Source organism: Neopsephotus bourkii, unplaced genomic scaffold, assembly GCF_033783945.1.
Source record: "Neopsephotus bourkii isolate Nb327-2 ecotype Australia unplaced genomic scaffold, CSIRO-AGI_Nbou_v1 NB_842, whole genome shotgun sequence".
NCBI lineage: Eukaryota > Metazoa > Chordata > Aves > Psittaciformes > Psittacidae > Neopsephotus > Neopsephotus bourkii.
This window is the reverse complement of record NW_026901338.1, coordinates 1-22,912: the sequence shown is the minus strand read 5'-3', so window position 1 is coordinate 22,912 and position 22,912 is coordinate 1. Positions and strand designations below refer to the sequence as shown.

Below are 22,912 nucleotides of genomic sequence, written 5' to 3'. Positions count from 1 at the left end.
AGCCCTCAGATGCTCAAAAAACATGATTTAGGCCCTAGAAGATAATGGGATTGTCTTATATTATACATGATTCTTGAATATTAAGTGTGGGACATTCACTTAATCATGATAGTTTTGTTTTCAGCCTTCAGGGTCTCCCTGGGTTTCATTTCAAAGTTTTATGAGTGCTACTATACAAAAGATTTTGAGATTTGGCTGTAGCAAGAGCAGGGTAAAATGAAATCTGCTATCACTGGGAGAATGGTATGCTATGATAAAATGTTACGTAGTGTATCAGTCAAAAAGGAGAAAAGGAAATATATGAGTAAAATGATGCAAATCATTTTCAAAACTTTTGAAATACCATAATGTTCTGTTCTATCTTACAGGAATCCGATTAGCTCCAAAACAAAAACTGAACATCCCAGTGTTATTCATGCCAGATACAATGAAAACTTATGAGGCGGTAGTGGTAATTCATGTAATGAGGGAAAATGGTGAAAACTGGCCTTATGAGGATTCTGCTAAATTAAATAAAGACTTACAGAGGTAATTTATTTTAATAGGAAAAGTAGTTGAGGGTACTCAATCCTGTTATTATTTTCCCCTTTGTCTGTTTGTGTGTATCTCCCAAGAGCAATAAAGTGTCTAATTTTGAAGGCACTAGTTATCCACCATAAGCTTTAAAGGTATCCTGCAAGATATACAGATTTAGGGTAACACTTTTATCTATTTCAATATCAAATATTTTTTCTAACTTTAAATAAAGAAAATGTAAAGTACTAGCTGCCAGTGCAGTTATGAATATTAAGCAAATGAAAGCTCTTAGATGCCTTTAATTCTTTTAACATATTTGACTAATAATAGTTATTCTATGGATATTTTTATTTAATGCATAAAAACGGTATAATTTTTTTTCATTGCAGACATGACATAAGAGATAGCAGATAAGGACAAATGTTCTCATAGCCTTCAAATAATATTCAGAGACACTAAACTAAGTGATAATTGCTGTTCTGATTTGGTTGGATTTTTCTTATATGCTGAAATGCTAAACATGGAGTCTCAACTCTCCAATAGCTCTTAAGACTAGATTTCTTTTGAAGAAAGTCTCATCAGTCTATCATAATGATACTTCTCAATTATTTTCCAAACAGTGTTACTGTAGCAGAGAATGGGGGAATTAAAGGAATACTCTGGATCTATCCAGTTCATGGATTACCAGAAGCACCGCAGCAAAAATTAGTTCCAAGTAAGTAATGACAAAAAACTCGAATTAAAGAAAATTAATTAATTTAAGAAAATGAAAGTCATTTGTGTTCTCACCTGCTTGATCATGAGAATTTGCAGTAGCGCTTTGCTATATCTTAAAAAAGATAAAAGCATGTACTGAAAATAAAATCTCCTTTCCCAACCTACAAAACGAAGCTAAACCTATTATTTTGTTTTCATTGTGGATAAAAGGAGTCATGAGCAGTTGAATATCTGAAGACTTGTGCCATTCAGTGTCCCAGTTAATGCTAAGTTAGAGAAGTGAAGGTAAATCAAACAAAAGACTGACAAAAGGGTAAATTTTCTTCTAGCATACCCAGAACAACCTCCTGGAGAGTTTACAGGGTACAAAATATTGGAGTATGTATCTACTGTTTCTCTCAGCCTTGAATTTGATTCCTTAAATCCCAGAATATACTATATTAGTGTGAATAGCAGTAAGTTTTCCACTTGCTACTGAGAAGTTAACTTACATTAAAAGATAACTGACATTCATAGGATTTTTGTTGTTACTTATTTTTGGGATAGTAATTGTTTATAGATTTGATACACCAATTTTTTAAAGGTGTGATATATTTCCAGAACTGTGAAATAGAAATTGTGGATAGTATTTTAAATCTATAACCTTGATGAAACTACAGCTCAAGGTTTAGATGAGGGACAGTTTTACACCAACTTGTCTTTTCATCTTGTCTTCTGATGAGTGAATATAGTACCTTTCTACACTAAATAGACTAAGGTACAGGAATAACTTCTGGAAAGCTATAGAAATAGACATTTTCGCTATCAATTTAGTTTGCTTAAGGACCATTTGGTTGCAGGCAAATGCCAATGATATAATATTAATTAGAACTTTCATCTCTTTAATTTCTACTTTCATACCTTAAGGGATGAAGCAGAATATTATCATGCTATCAGCTGTTGCCCATAATGACAGTTTTAACGAGTCTCATTAGCATTAAAACTATGTATATTGATGTGAATGTTTGTTGTGTTATTTAAAGCTGTTGTGTTGTTCATTGGCAGACTTTGTGATAAATCTCCCTTTTATTGGGCTGTTCTTTTCGTTACAGAATCACAAAATCTGTGGGTGTAGAAGTTATTAATTAAAACTGTTAGCATTCATAAACTGCTTAAGTAACATCACTTTTATATATGATTAGGAACTTAAGTAAATCTTACATAATTTTAAATTCTTAAATGTTTCTTTAAAACAGCAGAACTAAACTGTGCAATATTTGAATTAATGCAATTAATTTTGGATATGTATCTCTCTTTGGTCATCACTGTGTTACATTGGGCCATTTATTTATTTTTTTATAAGGAAGTACTAGATCCTACATTGAAAAATGACCTGGAATCCTGTTTATAAGTGTATCTATGAAGCAGAATCCATTCCTGCTATAATTCTGAAAGACTATGGTTTTCAGTTATAAATGGACTTTTTAAAAATCTCTGTTATAAGATATGAATCCAAAGCAGGCCATTTACGGGAAACCTTCTTTGGTTTTAAATCATTGTTTTAAAAATGATCAAAATAGTATTTCCATTTCTTTTAATGCAGACATTTTTTAAAATTGCCTGAAGGCTACAAACTGTTATGTCAAAAACAAAATCTGCCTTGCTACGGTATTAGACAGCTCATCTTTCATATCATTCTTATTTGCATCTTAATATATTTAAACTTCAATAAGTTACTTGGCTTAGTATCTCATGAGACCAATTAAAATGATCTGTGGTCACAATCCATGTAGTACATGTTAAGGAGATTACAACTTGGCTGTTTTATACAATGGAGAATCATCCAGATTTTTTTTCCAATTCTTGTAGACTGAAAGTGGGATAGAATAATTTAGGTTGGAAGAAACAACCAGAGGTCATTTAATCCAGCTCCTTGCTCAAAGCCAGGTCTGACTACACCAGGTTGCTCAGGGACTTTTGAGTAAAGATTTTTAGCCATAAATATTACTTAGCCACATAAGAAAAAGAAAATGTAAAATCATTTCTCATAGTAAGAGGAGCTGTGGAATAGAAAATGATGTGACACAACATGTGCACACAGTAATCTGAAATACCTGATAAGCTGCTGTAATACAGACAGTGTAATTTATTCTTAAATACAAGGCCATGCATCTCAGAAGAAAAAGATGTGTTTTTAACTATCAACTATTTCAGTAACTCTCCCTCATGGAAATGCTTAAAAGAGAGCTAGAAGATAGCTATAAAAATAATTTAAACCCTGTTGAACAGGAAAAGGCCAAGGGAATATTTTTTTTTTAATTTTATTTTTTAGAGAAAGAAAATTACTTGAACTTCGTATGCAATGATCTGTTAAAAAAAAAGTGTAGTTAATCAAGCTTCAGAACTCAAAGTTGAAGATAAATAAATATGGTATCAAAGTACGAGTTTCATTGCTCTTTTTAAAACCATTTTACATGATTATTTACCAAGATGTGGTTCTAAATTATTAATCCTTAAATCTTTATGGTAAGCTCAGACTTTATTTTTAAAGAATTGTTGGTATAAATCTGATGAAAATAATATTTAGACCTTAAAACTGAGAAGTGTGTAATCAGCTCTTCTTTTTCATGTTGATTTCTGTAACTAGAAAATTTGAAGACTTTTCTTTAGGAAAATATATTTTTCTTTCAGTTCTTGCATCTATTTTATACCTCTTTCTCTGCCACTTATAATTATTGGCACAGAAAGAATGATAAACTATATCTATTGTAGTAAGCTTTATAAAATCTGGTGTATAATCTAAAAACCAAACTACCTTGTAATGAAAAAAGTAATATTTGAGAATCACTTACTGAACTGAAAAAAGATCTGTCATGCTTCAAAGAGAAACTCATGTCAGAATACTTTTTATTCTGTCATAGTTCTATAAAAGCTGAAGTTTAAAAAACAGTACTTTTAAATTAAAAAACCAAAGAGTAACAATATTCTTTCATTTAACTTTTGAATTTAAATTCTTTAATTTCTTTACAGTCTTTCTTTCTTGTATGTCATACTATGCCATAATTTCTATTTGAAAAAAATGAACTAAAGCAAAGATATATTTCATGATTAAGAAAAAAAAGAGGATTGCAAGTGCTATTGTGAGCTAACTGTAGGAACAGACTTTCGTTTGCTTAGCAATATTTTCCACTACTTCACCTAAACAGAACAATAGAAACTGTGTGTTGGGCTTAAGCTTTCAGTTGTCTTGGTCCTTATTGAAATTCTCATATAACGTTTAACATCTGTGTTCAATTTTGGTTTTTTTGTTAAAATCAAGATGAAATCAATTTTGGTTTTTTTGTTAAAATCAAGATGACAATGTTTGCTTGGGTTCTTGCTTCCCTGTAGCTGTTGTACGCTGTCGAGCCAGGCAGAGAGTAGAAAGACGAGTAGAAGTACTGCTGACTGGTGTACTTCCTGCTGCAACTGCTATGCCTGCTGCAAGAAATTCTGCTATGGTTCATACAAACAAGCCAGCCAACACCCAAGAAAATGTTCAAGTCACTGATGGTAAGAATGTGTAGTTTGGATACCACACTGTTTTAAGAACATTGCAAATAAGGTTAGCACTTCACCAATTGCGAAGCTCTGTCATGACAACAGATGAGTTTTAGAAGTTCCTTCTCTCAGTCCTGTTCTACCCTGTTGCAAATATGGGACGTTTGTATGATCATATGTCTGCAGTTATAGGCACCTTTGAGCCTGAAATGATCTTTTTGTATCTGTCTTGAATGTGAGGCTTGCAAACATGCCATCTCTCCTTTAAAAGAGAATAGCTTGCACAAAGTCTGACGTTAGCAAAAGTATGCTGTGTAAGCACTGCAAGGAAGTATTTATCTGCAGATTGTCCCTATTTGTAAGATGCATTCTCACTAGCAGGCCAGTATCTGCAACAAAATGGATAGAAGGAGGCTTTGTTCAGAAGAAGCAATAAAGCATTATAAAAATATAGCTTCCACTTACTGTTAAACAGCAGAGGACACAGTGAAAATCAATTTCTTCACAGATACAGCAGCTTGTCATATGTCTCTTTGAAATAGAACGGTACAACATATAAGTAGTGAGAAAAGAATGCCTGTTACTGTTATATGCCCAGGATCTCTGTTAATATTTGTGTGTTAAGTCATACTTAATACAACAAACTATGAATTGTTACATTTTACCTTCATCAATTATTGCACTTTTGAAACTTAACCTTATTTTTTTTTGGAGATCAGTCATCCTACTTTTCAAGAAAAATATTATTTAAAAATTATGGCCCGTAAAATGAGATGCCTTACTGTGTGTTTAACATAGCTATAAATGAAGAAAAGGACTTCACCCATGCTCCTACTTTAAGAGTGTGCTGCATTGTAAAATGATAAAAGATGAGTCTGTAGAAGTTGCTATGACTGCAGTCTATTAGGCAATCAGTTTGACAGGTAGGCAAGCTTGGCTTTTGTGCCTCATTTCTGCTATTTAAAGTCTGGTCCACTACAGGCTTTACAGGAATACCATATTACAGAAACTCTCCTGCCAAAGAACTGTGAAAAACTGAAAAGCTGTAAAAGGTAAATCAAGATGAATTAGATACTTCCTTTAAGGATGATTTTCATGTAAACATGCCCCTGCCCTGCCCACTGACCAATGTGATCTCATATTAACAATCACTGTCCAGATCTTTAAACAAATTTTATTTCTGAATGATTTTAAAACAGGAAGGGATCTGAAATTGAGCAGTTAACAAGAGCTTTCACAGCATATGCTTCCTAATTAGTTAATACTTATAATAGCTTAAACTTTATTTATAAACTGTATTTATTCATATTTTGGTGTCAAAGATTTTGTCTGGGCACATTATTATATATTCCCATGTTACAAAGTGATATTGATCAATCTAGTAAAATAAAAAGATGTGAAGTTCTCAATGTAGATTCTTGCTTCTTTGGAGAACTGTAAATACTGTTACAGAATTTTATTCAGCCTTGTGAGAACAGCTGTGTATTAATATACAGGGTACAGGGTTGTGTTTTTTTACTATGGAGTAGCAGGCTTAGCTGATCATTATCAAAAAATCATAGAATGGTCTGGGTTGGAAAGGACCTTAAGATCTAATCCCAATCCCCCTGCCATGGGCAGGAACACCTCACACTAGACCAGCTTGATCAAAGCCCTGTCCAGCCTGGCCTTGAACACTGCAGGGGATAGAGCATTCACCACTTTGGGCAACCTGTTCCAGAGCCTCACCACCCTCACAGTAAAGATCTTCTTCCTTACATCTAACCTGAACTTGCCCTGTTTAAATTTAAACCCATTACCCCTTAATGATTCACTGCTTCCCATTGCTAGTCCTGCAGAGACTACATTAATGGGTTGTAACATTATTGACTTGTTACATATGAGTAAGCTACCTTAAACATATCTGGGCTGTTTCCCTCCAACATGGTGGTATCTGAATTGCCAAGAATAACATTCATTGAGCAAGTTGAGGCAGCATTTTGAAAGACTTACTTACAGATTTATGATATGTATTGTGTGTTTTATTAATACAAATAATATTTCATATTCATTACCATTGGCTTCTGCACATACTGCAAGACTGATCTGGGACATTGCATCTTTTCAAATGAAGTCTGGTAATGAAATGCTTTGTACCATGAGTAGTATGATCATTTATAACTGTGCTTTTCATGGTTTTCAATGACATTATATGTCATTCTTGATAGATGAATTTGATGCCCATTAGGAATCAAATTTAATGGTACTATCTAAGTTCTAAGTTTTCTGCAGTCTACCAGTAATAAATAGAAGTGTAAACCTAAGATAACAGCCTGGCAAGCCGTTTCTCCTTTTTTGTGTTTTGAAAGAGTGATTCATCAGAGTTTATATGTGATGTGTAGTTAGAAGCTTTTACATCCAAAGATAAATTATTATAATTACTGGCAGATCAGATTTAAAAAGTTACTACTGGGCTTCAGTATTTAAATTATTTGGACAAGCATGAATTGAAGAAAAATCTGCAAGCAGGTCTTTTGTGTAAAGAATTAAATTTCATCCAATCCAGAAGACACAATTTCAAACAGTAAATTGTTATAATTTCTTAAAAGAGAGGGGACAGTCTAAATACTGTCTAGCTAAAATTACATTGTTGTTCAGAAGTCAGCAGAGCTCCAGAGATCAAATAATTAAAGTGTATTGGTTTAGACATAACAATTATGATATGCCCTTTTTAAAGAATAATTTCCAGATGTATTAAATGCATATTTCTACCCTCTATGTATTTTAAATCTATCTTCTTCCATATGTCCCTACTGGTATTTTCAGTGAATGTAATTTAAGACCCAAGATTCACCCAAACAAGTATGGAGATTGTTACTTTTTATTTGAATAAACCAGCATTTTTACTTTACTTTAAATATTCATTGTGAAATACACGTTTCATTTTCTGTGATCTTCTAAGAACAACGTTCCAACACTCACAAATTATCAGTTATAGATATTTGGCTGAAATTCACAACTTTCTAAGCAACCAGATTTGACTATGTTGAGAGCATGTGGAGTACACAGACAGAGTATCTTCTGGTTGAGGAAGTATGCTTATCAGTCCTGTTCTGTCTTTGTTTGAAATGGTCGTTTGTAACCTCTCTCTTGCAATTGCTTCAGTTTGTTCCACCATTTGCAAAAACAGCAAATGTATTCTGTAAATTTTTAGCAGTTATCTAACATTCAAAAATTCCTGCAATATAAAAAAGAACAAGAAAGTGTTTCTTTTGGATTAACAGTTGCTGAAAGCTGTGAGCAATGGCAAAATGAAAATGTTGACATTGTGGCGAACAGCCAACTGGGTCACTCTATTATGGATTACTACCTTGTTTTTAAAGTTGAAAACTCCAGCTAAAAACAGAGAACTAGTAGAAGCAAAGAACAGAGCATCAGAGTAGAGATGGAAGCCTATATAAGTTATTTTGTCAACTATATAATTTTTGTTAACGTCTGGTAATTTGATTTTTATTTTGAGAGAAACATGGGAGAGATTTGATGTATTGTTTGTTTCCTTTAATGAACTGCAATATATGTAGGTATTTTCATGAACAACTTCAAATAGGACTTTATTTACCTATTGATATACGAGGTTACCACTTAGTCCACTAAAAAAAGAAACAATTCAGCTTTTTTTTTCTCTCACAAGTCATCCCTCCTACTCCCATTTCTTAATATAATTAGAATAATAACTAGAAATACTGGAAAAAAACCCCAACTTGTCAGTTGTGAGGAAGAATGATTTGGAACTGCTCATATTTCTGTTTTCAGAAAAGTCACTCATTTCTGTTTCTTTGCCATTTCATAAAATTGAAATCTACAAGCCTTAAGAACAACAGTCATCATTACATAAATTAAAAATTGCTTTCTAATACCTATGCAAAATCGTGCTCAGTTAAAATATTCAACACTTGCAGGGAACTATATAAACCATTATAAACTAATCTGATGTTATTAATTTAACTTAACAAAGTACAAAACCAGAAATTAATACAAACCCAGAAATTATGAAATTCTTTCTACCGTTACTTTTCAGTATGACGTATGTCCAGGAAAAATGAGAAATCCAAAAGAATCGATTGGTTACCACAAAATAACATATCCCTGAAACAAGAACACACAAATAATAGATATCTCTTAAAGATGTATTTTGACTTAGCAGTTAAGGGAAACCTAGGCAATATAATTCGCTGCAAGAGTCTATGAATTACTTTGTTATATGATTGTGCTTGCCAAAGTTCTATTTCTCCCAGTTCTTGTTCACAGAATTTCCTGTAATTACTTCCATAGAAGTGGAACCACTATATTGTTTTGTAAAGATATTTTGGGAAAGCTTCTGTAAATTGAAACCATAGTCAGCACAGATCTCCAAGGTCTTAGCTGTGCTTCTGCAACATCCCAACACCTCACAATAATCTGGCTGCATTAATTTGCAAACTTTTATTATAGAAAAGCAAGCAGAGGGTTTACACACCTAAGTTTGCCTCAGACCATGTATCTGACAGTCGCTGTACTACCAAACACTTGCACACATACTAGTCTATTCCAAATGCTGTTATATTTCCAGGTTATTATAACCTGTCATTTTTGCGCTAAAATTCTCTGTACTTGTCTTCTGTTTCTGAAGCTGCACTGTTCAAGTGTTGTTGTTAGAGAAAATAAAGTTATCTACTTTAGATCTTTATCCCTCCCACATTGCACATTTCCAATCACAACTTGAAGCAAGAAAGAAAAAACAAAACTTCCTCACTTGTTATGGACAATATGTATAAAACTTTATGATTTTATAAATTAATGCATTGGGCCTGAAGTTTTGACAGTTTAAAAACAAGTTGATCTGAGGCTTTGAAGATACAGATGGATTTTAAATGTATAAGACAAGTACTTAGAAGTTACATAGAATCACCATGGAACAATGAATGAAACTGTAACCTTGAACCATTACTCTTTAAACCAGTGGAGAAGACAGAGTGAAACCCCAGAAATTTACTGCACAAAATTTGTATTAGTTCTGTAACATGATTTATATCCAAAAATAACACAAGTGGATAACTCCCATGAGATTACATCTATTTTAGACTAGAACAATTTACAATACCCTGGTATAGATGTTCCATCTTATGTATAACTGAATGCAATTAATTGTATAAGGGAAATAAAACAAATCAATGTGACCCTAGTGATTACCTGTGTTCCAGTCTCTGTGGCTCAGTCTGTTTTGTATATTAAAAAAGTCACATAAATAATGTATCCTTTTTTGCTACATCATAGTACAGTGTAAAAATATCGAAGACACTCTTACAAATTCTAGTGACAGTACTAGAAACAATTTCTCTGCCTCAGATAAATGTGCATAAATTTTCATTTTTTAAACTTTTTTAATTTTTTTGATATTTTTATTTTTTAATTTTATGCACATGAACATATATTCCATGTGTGTAAACTTTCATTTTTTGTTAATTTTCAATGAAAAATTACTATGTGACAATTGAATCAAAATTATATTAAAGCACAGGTGTTGGAATTATGTCAGGAACCTATAAACAACTTTCCTTGTGATGTGATATGAGACACAGATTCTATCTCGTTTATAAGAATAGTATTTGAAGAGATGAATAGATGTACAATACTTATTAAGAAACTTTTTTCAATATCGCCTTTCAAATTAGAAAGGAAACACAGAAAATCACTCCATCTGAGACTGCAAGTTTATATTAGCCTTTACCTGTGTTTAGTTTGTTGTGTAGTGTGCTTTTTTAATTTGCAGAGCTACTGAGTGGGAGCTTTCTATGTGTTTCAAAGCACAAAAATCTCTTTTTGTATGAGAAAATCTTTAGACTGAAGTTCTTTAGTCCATAGTCACACAGACTTATTTGCCTAGTGACTTAGAATAAGATACTGGGAAATATCATAACCTAAGTTGACATTTTTGTCACCCAAACTTCTAATAAATGACAGTATTAAAAAAGAAACAGAACAGAAACAATTCCTGGTTCCTAGGTCCCAGTTTCATATGATGACTGTGAATCAACAGACACACTGCAAATTACTATAGTTAGCATATGTTCTTCTCTATATAGCCAAAACCCACAAAAAAACACATCCAGAACCATGCAATAGACACATTCCCATGCTGCCCTTCCTTTTCTGAAACTTCCTATAAAAAAGATGGAGGACTTCTGGAAGTACTACATCCTGTAGCTGGCAAACGTGTAAAAGTGCCTTTAAAATCAAGGCAAAGATCTTTGCTACCTATGAGGGATGTTATTTCAAGCATTACGAATTTCAGAGCTTTCAGGTGAAGAGTCTTGGATTGCTTTGGGTCAGCTCTGCAGAATTTCAATGGGCAAATAGATAATACTGGATACAGGAATATTTTAACAGCAAAAAACCTAAAGCTGGTCTTGCTGAGTAAGAGCCACACTTCAGTGCAATTTAATATATTTGGATTATTAGCAGCAAACATCTAAGGTGTTCCTTGTCACTTAAAATTGTTCCAGACTGATCAAGGCTTATTAAAAAAATCTATTTTTATAAAAGCAAAATGGGCCTAATTTTACACTGAAGTTACAAGACAGAAGTTTAAAGTAGTCATAAAACACTTATCTCAGAATAGGTATTTTAAACTTATTAATTGTATCACCATTAGTTAAGAAAAACCACCATACATTGTGTAGACACACAGCTGATTTACAAAGTGATGCTCAGATCCACAATATTTTAAGATTGTATTCCTGAACATGAAGAATTTTGTAAGTAGCTATGAAGGAGTTTTAATTTCTAAATGGGTAATTGCTCTTATTCAGCAGGACAAATTTTATTTGTATTTTGCATATAACTGACAAGGAACTGAAGGAACTGAAATAGCTAGTGACTGATAGGCTAAATCTATTAGCAGTTCTCATTTGGAAGGTCAATTTCATGCAGTGTTAAAATTATATTTTAACTGGTAAGTGATACAGTCCCATGAATGGAAATGTTATGTTTCAAAATATGGAAAAGGGTGTTTTCTGCCTCCGAGAAAAAAACTAGAGACTGTACATAGTGACAGTGTTGGAATGAAAATGGTAAGAAACTTTTCTAAAGCGAGCATAAGAATGAATTTTGAAAAGAGAGAGTGATTAAGTGTATACAATTTAATATATACAAAGCTAGAAAATTCTTTGCACACAAGAGTGTGATAAAGGAAGTAGAACAAAATAACTGGTATCCTTTTAACTACCTATAGAAAATTGGCACTTAGAGCCATTGGTGCATTAAAAAAAAAAAACCAACCCAAAACATAAACCTTGCCCTATGAATTACTTATCTCAAGTAAATCACCAAACAATAAAAAAGAAAACTAAAAACTAGGATACTTCTGGGGTGTGAATGTGTCTGGGAGAGAGAAAAGCATAGCCATAATGCTGACATATAAAAAAACTGGAGAAAAGATCTATTGCTTCATGATCTACTGATTATCTGGTGACTTATCTGTAAACACACTGCCCCTGCAAAGAAATCTGAAGAAATCTGCTTGTGTTGGAAGTTGGTCTTCCAAATGACAAGCATAAGTTTTTTAGTCATTAATGTATCTACTTTAAGCATTAAAACATATAGATATCATCATAGTAAATGCAGTGGAAAAATATGTGAAATCATAAATAATATCGTTTTCAGTTTAGCATTTGTGTGGGCCATTACAAATTCAATGGTTAAATTAAAAGATATTTTGAGTTGTCACTGGTTTCAGTGGGCAACATTCAAAGTGAGGCAAATGAGTCGGTATACTATTGAAAAAATAATGTCTGTGTGAATTAAGACTACATCATAACATATGTTGTTGAAGAAGCTGGTTTGACACCGACTGTGCTCAGCTACAGATGTGATCTTTATTTGCTAGAATGGCTAGATAAATGAAGATAATGCTAAATAGGAGAGTGTTGAAAAAGTAATAGAATGGATTTGAAATATAAAACAAAACCAAAACATTTTAATCAGCTCCTTTAAAGCATTAATTTATAGATTAGCGTACAAATCTATGTAGAATGCCCAATCAAAAGAGGGCATTTTTGTACCTATTGGAAGAAATGTAGTGAAAGGCATTTTTTAATACAGCCAGGTCTTTTGAGGTTCTTGTGCAACTTCTTTATTTTGCTGATGATATTGTGGTATTATGACATTTTATAGCAAAAAGTAGGTATTTGCTTCTCATACAAGATTCATTTCTTACCACCCAGATGATACCATCTACTTAAATGTTAAGATGTTCTTGACCACTAAGCTTCCTTTTATTTTTTTCCTTTATTACTCTTGTGATTCACTTTTGCTACTCACTTGAATATTTACTTGAAAACTGTATTAAAATGATCTAATCTACTCCACAGTAATGTATTCTATCTGATGCTGCTTTTGGTGGTAATGCATAACTGCATACTTAATGTTCATTCCCTTCTGCCTGCTGAGTTCCAGCAGTGTGTGTGAAGACTCATGGAAGACAGTGCAAAAGCAGGAAAAGGCCAAGTGTCAAATGAGTGCTGAATGGAGCTATGAAGAAATAGTTTGTCTTTTAAACATAGCTGCTTCAGTAATCCTGCATACATAAATGTTGTGTAAAAGCATGCTACCCTTTGGAAGTTTTTATTTACAGAAAGGAAAACACTTAAAGACTGAGATGCATTGCCTTGCAAAACAAAAAAAAAATATTTAATGATTTAAAAAAAAATTGTCTTGGAACAATTACCTGAAAAAAACCTCCCATATTCTTTGCATTTTTCTCACTTAAATAATGCATAATATTATTCAGGAAATATGAAAAAGTAATATATTTATAATAGCAATTTCCATTCCCTAGATGTACCAAGATGTGTTTAAATAGTTTGCTTATAATTTCCCAGTGTTCGGATTGATAAACATATCTATGTTGTGTCAGATGCGGCTAAAACTCTTCCTGCTGCTCTCTGTTTAGAGAACAGAGGTGGATTAATTGGGGTATACTTTATATCTGCATGTGTATTTTTCAGTTTGCATGAGAGAAAATAAAAATTTTACCTGGACTAAACCGGAGGATTTTTAAAAGAAAACTGGTGAATGAAGACATGCAAATTGCTGGGCTAAAAAGGTGTCCTGGGTTCAGCAGTAGCAGTCATTTTTCTCCTTCTTAGTAGCTGGTGCAGTCCTGTGGTTTTGACTTTCAGCCTGGGAACAGCGCTGATAACACTGATGTTTTTAGTTGCTGCTCACTAATGTTTACTCTGACCAAGGACTTTGTGAGTCCCATGCTCTGCCAGGGAGGAGGGGAAGCCGAGAGGAAGCAGAGACAGGACACCTGATCCAAATGGACCAAAGAGGTATTCCATACCACAGCACGTCATCCCTGGTATATAAACTGGGGGCAGTTATCCAGAAGGGTCAGATCACTGCCGAGGTTGGGCTGGGTATCAGTTGGCAGGTGGTGAGCAGTTGTATTCTCTTCCCTTGTTATTTCCCTTATCATTATTATTATTATTGGTGGTAGCAGCAGTGATCTGTGTTATACCTTAGTTACTGGACTGTTCTTATCTCAACCCATGGGAGTTACATTCTTTTGATTTTCCTCCCCATCCCTCTGGGAATGGAGGGGAGGAAGGGGGGGGTGTGAGCTAACAGCTGCGTGGTTCTGGGTTGCCGGCTGGGCTTAAACCATGGCAAAGCATCAAGGCATATTTGAACCATATGCCATATTGTGTTTGACATTACTTTAAAGAAAATATTAATTCTGTCTCCAGTGCTCTAGTTTCTTCCAATTTGTTTAGGCAGAATGTGTACTGTGGAATTCTCTAGAATCAAATATTAACATATTCATAGAGGCTTCCCATAGTATGGTAATATAGTAGTCCTCAGGGCAGCTGTGGTAAAAATCTCATTACATTTTTCTTTCTTGAACAGTCCTAAATGAAATCAGCAGTGCAGATCAAAACCAGCTAAGTGAGCAGCATAATGAGGCTTTCAAATATTGACACTTATAAATGCATCATCTTTCCTTAGCTGTTGTAAATGTTAAAATATTTTAACTAAATACTTAATATGTGCATGGAACAAGTTACAAAACAGCCTGAAGCTGAAAAAAAATAAATATTTAATTGCTTTTCACTAAAACATGGTATATGCATATATCAAACCAAAACCAAATGTCTTTGAATACTACAAGCAGCATGGAATTCACAATATTTTCTTCCTAGCACATCCGAATATAAGTTTGTCCTGAGTAGCATTGTGCGATATAACTGCTAAAAGACACATCTCCTGAACAGTTGTGATTTTGTCACTGTGGAAAGTCCCAAATGATGTCATCTTTTCTCTCCCATGATAAGTTAATTTTTATGTCTGAATCTCCATGCTTTGGTATTTGTCTAGGGTGACTACTTCAAGCTTTGGTCTGTGTTGGAATCTGAATGCATGGCATAAATGTTGTATTTTTCAAATAGAGAAACAACAAAGCATGGAATAATATAGGATGATCTCAGGAATTTTATTAAATGTAAAAAAGTTCACGTTTCATTTCATTATTACAAAGTACATTTATTATAATAAAGCATAAATTGTACATGTGTCTGTGTGAAGGATCCATTTTAAAGTTGGAAATGTTTCAATAGAAACTGCAAAATTTAATATGGTTAATCTGTGTAACAATAATATTGGCAACAAAAGTTCAAGCTGCTTGTTAGTAATGAAGTAGAAAGAAGGTATATGTACATTTCAGAAAAGGATAAAGGACCACAAGCGTAAGAAGACAGCTCCATACTAAAACTTGGGTAGCATTACAGTTTGGCAAAATCAAAGTAATCTTTGTTCAACTATCTAAAACTGCATTGTCTTTTGGAATTTTTATATATGTAGTCTGTACTTTAGAATTCCAAGTTGGAAGGGCTTGGGAATTATCTCTACCACCCTATACCCAGCAAACGTATACAGGGAAGCATACATGGGAGTTACGCACAGCACACATTCTATTAAGCTGTGCAAATTAAAAATGTGCCCTGAGATACATGGTCATAATAAAACGGAATCTCCTGTATGATTTTGTGAATGTGTTAAAAGATTTTTTGTCCATAAAAAATGTGTAAAACTTTTAAATAAATTAGCCACTTGAGATTGTTTTCCTCATAGAAATGTTCCCTTCTGTGCACAAATTACTATTGTATGCTGAATATCACAGGAGGAGACACTTGCTTCAAGAAACTCAGATGTTTATTCTTATGTCATTGCTACTTGGCCTTTTCATAGCTTCTACAGGAAATAAAAAGAGGCTCCTAGTGACATCCTCACTAGTTTTCTGTATTCTGTTTCTCAGGCACGCAGCCATCAATGGCACTGATGTCATTAATATTGTTTGTTGCCACAGAAAATATATGGACCCAGTCAGAGATAAATATGATCAGACAAAAGCCATTTATTACAAAGCCTTAACCCCTTATATACTATTTCTTACATGCACTTACAGTGATTTGGCATATTACGATTGGATACATATCTGGAAGACCTTTAGTGGCTAACATATAATTGGTTAAGCACAGGTGTGAGAACTTGACCTCGAAAGCTTGCCAACAGTCCACAGTTCTCATTATCTTGGTGAATTCCAGCTTCTTCTTACCTTTCTTGTTTAGGCTTCCTCAGGCCTCTCATGGCCTTGCTGTATCTTTCAGGATTATTCAGACTTTATGTACCAAGTATCCATTCTCCTGTGAGAACACTGTCTCCGCAGTTTGTTTTGGGGGGTTTTGTTTGGTTTTGGGGTTGTTGTTGTTTTTTGTTTGTTTTGTTTTTGAGATTTTCCCCAGCAGCATTAGTCAAATGGCTTACATTCATGCAATTTTCATTTGACTGATGCACTAGAAGTAGGTCACCATAATGCAGAAGTGGTTGCCAGAACAATATTGCGACTACTGGTCACATCTCCTAAGTAAGTTTTTCAGCTTTCATTTTGCTGGAAACAATATAGTCTGCCATATGAAACTGGAAGTTTTTGTTATGCCATCAGGAGCAAATCACTCGAGCTTTGGATATCTAGTGGGTTTACTTGTCATTTTTAGTAATTAAAGAATTGTAGCTACTAGCCAGCCAACTGTGTGATGCTAGGGTGTGCACAGACTGATATTTTTTTCTCTTGTATCATTTAGATTTCTCTACAACAGAGGAATTTCTGTATGAATTGCAATATCAATCAAATGAAATTAAATCTCAGCTCGAATCTTTGGTTGGTATGCATCTTGTTGAAAGAGAATGGGATACAGAATCCAGAATTGCAACGCTGGTGTTTAATATAGTGTTTGCACCTAACAAACCAATGAGGTAAGCTGTTGTTCCTTATTACCAAGTGAATATGTAATAAAATACTGCATGGTCACTCTTAGCTATGTAGGCATCACCCTGCATTTTTTTCTTCATTTTGTTTTCACCTCAAAGATCTATTATTGTAAGTTTTCTCACTTGCTGCTTCTCAGTATGGTATCTTTGGTATTAAAACTGACAGTGTTTCTTTTTGCTGTCTGTGAGATGGCTCTGTTGAGTTACTGCATTAGTCTGTGTGTGCATCAATTTATTTCTAAACATTGGAGTATTGAAAGACTTTCAATAAAATGTAGTTGTTCTTAAAATTCATAGAAATTACGCAGACAAGATGGTCTATCAGTCTTGAAAAAGTTTTCCTAGAAAGCATGTGTGCATATTCTTTGGCTGAATGGGATTGTTGAATTTGAAATTAGTCTCTACATCCCCAGTAACAACAGTCCACAGGAAAATATTATCCTCTTTTATAGCTGTGATGTGAAAAATTACAGATTTGCTTTGATTTACATTATTTTCCCACCTCTTTGAAAAGAAGCTGTGAAAGGGGGATCCTTTCAGAGAGAAAGAAGTTGCACATTCCTGTTGAAGCAGTCAGATGTGTATGGGAAGTTGGAATGAAGATTCAGTAACTTGCAGGCACATGATAATTTCAGATGCTCAACATTATGAGGAAGATTAGGGAGCAGTCACTGCCGAATATTATAGGTTGCAAGCAAAGAGAGCATTTTTAGGATGCAGGAGGGAGCGCTTATTTCCACTAGTCCAAAAGACAACCGAACAAGAAGCAAACCTTTAGGAATGACTATCCACTCAGCCCATGTACTGTCAATTTAGAAAACTGTTTTATCTCTACACTTTCCTTCCTTATTTTATTATTTTGGTTTTTTTTATCATTTTGTGCTTGAGACTTATCAGGCTTCATGTAGAGGACTCAATAACTACAATTAATTAGGTTCTTTATCTCAAAATCTACAGCACCAGCTTTCTTCTTAGAGGGTCTGAGGAGATTAGAGTCTGAAATTTTTCTAAAGGACATGAACCTTTGTCAGATATATTTGATTCCAGTATGAACTGTTGAAATATTCTGGACAAAATTCTCTGACACAGTACATAAAGAATAATAAGTAAAAATATTGAGTTAAATTTGTTTAACTCAACAGAGAGTAAGCAGAAGAAACAAATGTCATGGGTGTGCCAATTATTTTGCTTTACTATTATGTTCTTTCTTGTATTTTGCTGCAAATATTGAGTACTATTTAGTCTATGTTCCAGTCTAAGTGCAACTGGTACATACTATACCATGAAAAATTAAGAATGTATTCCAGCTAAAGCTATCTGTATTTTCATTTTACTGTAGTATAGTTTTACACACTCAAAGTTTATTTTGGACATTTACTCAGTTTATGTTTTATAATGTTTTTCCATGTATTATTCTATCTGAAATTTTAAGGAATGAAGCAACTCTTGTAGTACAGTACACTGCAGGAGGTATTTGGAAGTTTCCAGTTCTGTTCATTGCTTTGGAGCCAGAAGTGGATGATATCATCAACATTGAAGCAGTTGGCCTGAATAAGGAATCTATAGTTGGCTTTAAGCTTACAAGCCAGACAAGGTAAAAATATGTAAAGTATTTATGCAGTTTTCTGAGGCTAGAACCTATTCTCAAACATCAGATAGGATAGATCTGAGCAACAGAATCATAACTGGGCTGCAGCTATTTCATCAATTTAAAGTGCTGTATTTTATAGGTAACATGATTTTGAATCTATACTGTAGAAGACAGAAACATACTGCATTTAGTCTCTTGGCTCTCAAGAGGAAATTTATGGAACAGGTCCAAATGCTTATTTTGTGACTTCAGTTTTGCCCTAAAATGCCTGTGTGTGTGTTAAAATGTGTAATACAATGTTCAGGAGGGTATGTCGTGATACTAAAGGCTACTATCAAAACCTTCCTGGTTTTACTATGTACTTCAGACTTACACCAAGTTAAAAGCAATTCTTCACATTGTGCTTTAAAAAATGTTAAATGTGCCATTCTTTTTAAAATATGTTTGGTTTATTATGAAAGCATGTTATGAATTCATCTCTACTCTGCCCTTTCATGTGACAACAGTGCCATTCTTCCGTATCTTGTTATTATCTTTTTTTAAAGTCCTGCAGAAATATCTGTTAATATAATTTTTACATACTTTTCATTATTTTCTCCGAGTTTCATAATGTTACAGGAAATTCATAGTGTCATTTTTATCCAGCATAAAACTAAGGAATAAATTGTCTGGTACTGATAGGTAAGTTTCAAAATAAACAGTGAAACTGAAGGAATCATGATGCTTACAATCTAATTAGCTTATGGAAGTTTTCTAAGTATTTTTTTCCCTTTAAATTAACTATTTTTACTATGCATCTAGAAAGTGTGCCAGAGATACTGATTGACAGTTATTTTTTATTGTAGACATGCTTTTGTGGTATCCCCAGCAGGAAGTGTCCTTTGTTCCAGCTGATTTTTGTTTTAAGAGTTCATATCCAAAAGCTGTGTCTCTAAGATGGACAGTTGTTCCAGCTTTCAGATGGCTGTCAGTGATGATGATTACTAAGGATTCTGAAAAGCGCTTATATCACAGTGTTCAAATTAATAGTTTCAATGGAATAGGCTGCTTCAGGAACAAAAATGAAGCAATTGCTCTGGCAATACTGTAATCTCCTGGTAGGTGTTTGATAGTAGTGAAGAAACCTAATGTTCTCCCAAAAGATGTTATAAAACCTCAGTCATTACAGCTATAAAAAGAAGAAGCCATGATGGAAGATAGATTCTCTTGTTTTCTTTAACCAATTTCCAACTTTATTTTACACAAGGGTTCCCCCCATATATTTCAAATACAAAATGTAATGCTTGCATATACTGAATAAGCTCCATGTTGTAAATAGTGCCAACAACTGCTGTGTAAGTTTTATACTGCTTTATCTTGTCTCTGAATTCCTTACAAGATTTTGGTGGTGGAGGTTTCGTAATAGAAATAAACCAGCCAACCAAAGTTAAGTATATTGGATCTGCAGTTTAAAGCAATTACACAAGAAACTGCATACTACAGATGTAATTTAAGGCTTAAATAACTCAAATTACTTAGATTAAAAATAAAACCACAAAATATTAAATTATGGACTGAAAGTTTCATTTGGGATATGAAGTGGCATCGTATAGACCTCCCCTGACAAAAATGATCAGGCCTTTGGAGTTTTTTCAAGTAAACTATTAGCAGCACAATCACCTAGAGAATCAGTTCTGGTACTTAAAAGAGAGGCAGGGGTTTTTTTTTCATCCTGCATATAGATACTGTCGTGGTTTAACCCACAGCCAGACAGCTTGTTACCCACTCCCCCCCCCTTTCTTGCCCTCCCCCTACTCCTGGAGGGACGGAGAGGAGAATCAGAAAGAATGCAACTCCCACGGGTTGAGATAAGAACAGTTTAGTAACTAAGGTATAACACAAATCACTACTGCTGCCACCAATAATAGTAATGATAAATGAAATAACAAGGGAAGAGAATACAACACCCCATCACCAGGCGACCGATAACTTGCTCCCCCCAGCCCGACCAAGCACCGACCGATACCTCCTCCAACCCTGCAGTCCACTCAGTCCTTCCGGCTAACTCCCAGTTACATCCTGGGCATGACGTGCTGTGGTATGGAATACCTCTTTGGTCAGTTTGGGTCAGGTGTCCTGTCTCTGCTTCCTCCCGGCTCCCCTCCTCCCTGGCAGAGCATGAGGCCCACAAAGTCCTTGGCCAAACCAAAACATCATTGTTTTTCAGCTCTGTTCCCAGCTGAAAGTCAAAACACAGCACTGCACCAGCTACCAAGAAAGAGAAAAATGACTGCCACTGCTAAACCCAGGACATTATCCACCCCTTATTCCATACCATTCACGTCATGCTCAGATCCCACATTTTCAATATACCCTCACTCCGATCTCAGTGCACTTCTATCTTAGTGCAAAGACTAGTCCCTATAAAGCTGCTGAGTCCATCTAGTCCATGATGCCAGGCTCCATCTCTTGTAACAGTCTTTCAGAGCAGGAGAGGCTGTGTGCAGTGTTCACACACATGAATAACCTGGGCAGTAGTGTCCATTGTTAGGTCCACCCCTTGATCATGAGTCCATCTCTATGTTGCATCTCTGCTCTGTTGGCCTTAAAGGTCATGGGCCCACCAGATTTAAAATAATTCATTGTCCTTCCATCTCCAATGTTTCCAAAGCACTGGAGGGGCCCAGTGGACTAGATACTTGCCCATACTGTCCCACATGCCCTGCCACTCATGGCTGTCCAGCCTTGGGGAAAACCTCTTGGTCCTCCCATATTGTTGTCTAACCCCAGACAAGACCCAAACCCGACTCTGCTTAAATTTTGGGATCAGACACAATGGTGGTGGGTAAAACACACTCTGCATGTGTGCCAACATAGTGAACACCATCACAATCAGCAGGCAGGTCCCAAGGTTACCCAAAGGCCATTCAAAACCTCCAGAACTCTCAAACGATGCTGCTGTACTTGTCACTGGGGCTGGTGCAGCTGCTGTGCTTGCCGGCTCTCCCACCACCAGCTTCTCTTTTCCTGAGTCCAGCTCTTCCTCCTCTGCCTTGCTGGGAAATGCTGCGGGGTCTCCTGCGTCCTCCTGGGGCTCGGCGGGCGGCTTCCGGGGAATGCTCTCGGCCGTCGCGGGGCTGGGCTCGGCCGCGGGGCTCGGCTCCTCTGCGGGGCTCGGCTCCTCCGCCGCCTTCTCCCGCTGCTCGGCAGCCGCCTCCTCCCGCTCCTCGACCGCCCCGACCTCCTCCACCGGCAGCCGTCCCCGCGCGGCCTCCGGTCCCGCTCCCGCTCGGTCCCCGGGGCCGCTCTCCCGGGCCGCTTCAGCAGCCGCCGGCTCCCGGGGCCGCCCCCCCTCGGCTCCCCAGAGCCTCACGCAGACGGAGGCGAGGGCGAGGGCCAGGACGGTGAAGAGCAGCCGGAGGGCCAGGTACCAGTCCACGGCCACGTCCGTCCCGCCCTGCTGCTGGAGCTCGCCCGTATTACAAGTCATTGCCATAAAGTACAGTGAGACAAGAACCTTAGCCCAAGCCCCACACTTGATAAACACTAACACAGCAAATACCGGCTCTAAGTAACTTACAACATTCTGAATCTCTGAGATCCAATAAATCATCATTGTGACGGTCAGATCTGTCGTTATCTCAACCCCTCGTGCCCCACGTTGGGCGCCAAAAAGAACTGTCGTGGTTTAACCCACAGCCAGACAGCTTGTTACCCACTCCCCCCCCTTTCTTGCCCTCCCCCTACTCCTGGAGGGACGGAGAGGAGAATCAGAAAGAATGCAACTCCCATGGGTTGAGATAAGAACAGTTTAGTAACTAAGGTATAACACAAATCACTACTGCTGCCACCAATAATAGTAATGATAAAGGAAATAACAAGGGAAGAGAATACAACACCCCATCACCAGGCGACCGATAACTTGCTCCCCCCAGCCCGACGAAGCACCGACCGATACCTCCTCCAACCCTGCAGTCCACTCAGTCCTTCCGGCTAACTCCCAGTTACATCCTGGGCATGACGTGCTGTGGTATGGAATACCTCTTTGGTCAGTTTGGGTCAGGTGTCCTGTCTCTGCTTCCTCCCGGCTCCCCTCCTCCCTGGCAGAGCATGAGGCCCACAAAGTCCTTGGCCAAACCAAAACATCATTGTTTTTCAGCTCTGTTCCCAGCTGAAAGTCAAAACACAGCACTGCACCAGCTACCAAGAAAGAGAAAAATGACTGCCACTGCTAAACCCAGGACA

General features: G+C 35.9%; 1 protein-coding gene across 1 annotated transcript; it reads left to right on the top strand.

Moving 5' to 3' along the window:
- Positions 1–368: 368 nt before the first annotated feature.
- LOC133213718 (cilia- and flagella-associated protein 47-like) lies at positions 369–18,691 on the top strand (the record flags this gene model as incomplete). The annotated part of the gene is made up of 5 exons (XM_061356139.1): positions 369–528; positions 1,137–1,231; positions 4,603–4,764; positions 16,911–17,082; positions 18,530–18,691. Coding segments are annotated over 5 exons (751 nt in total), but the record flags the coding sequence as incomplete, so codon positions are not given.
- Between the last annotated feature and the right edge of the window lie 4,221 nt (positions 18,692–22,912).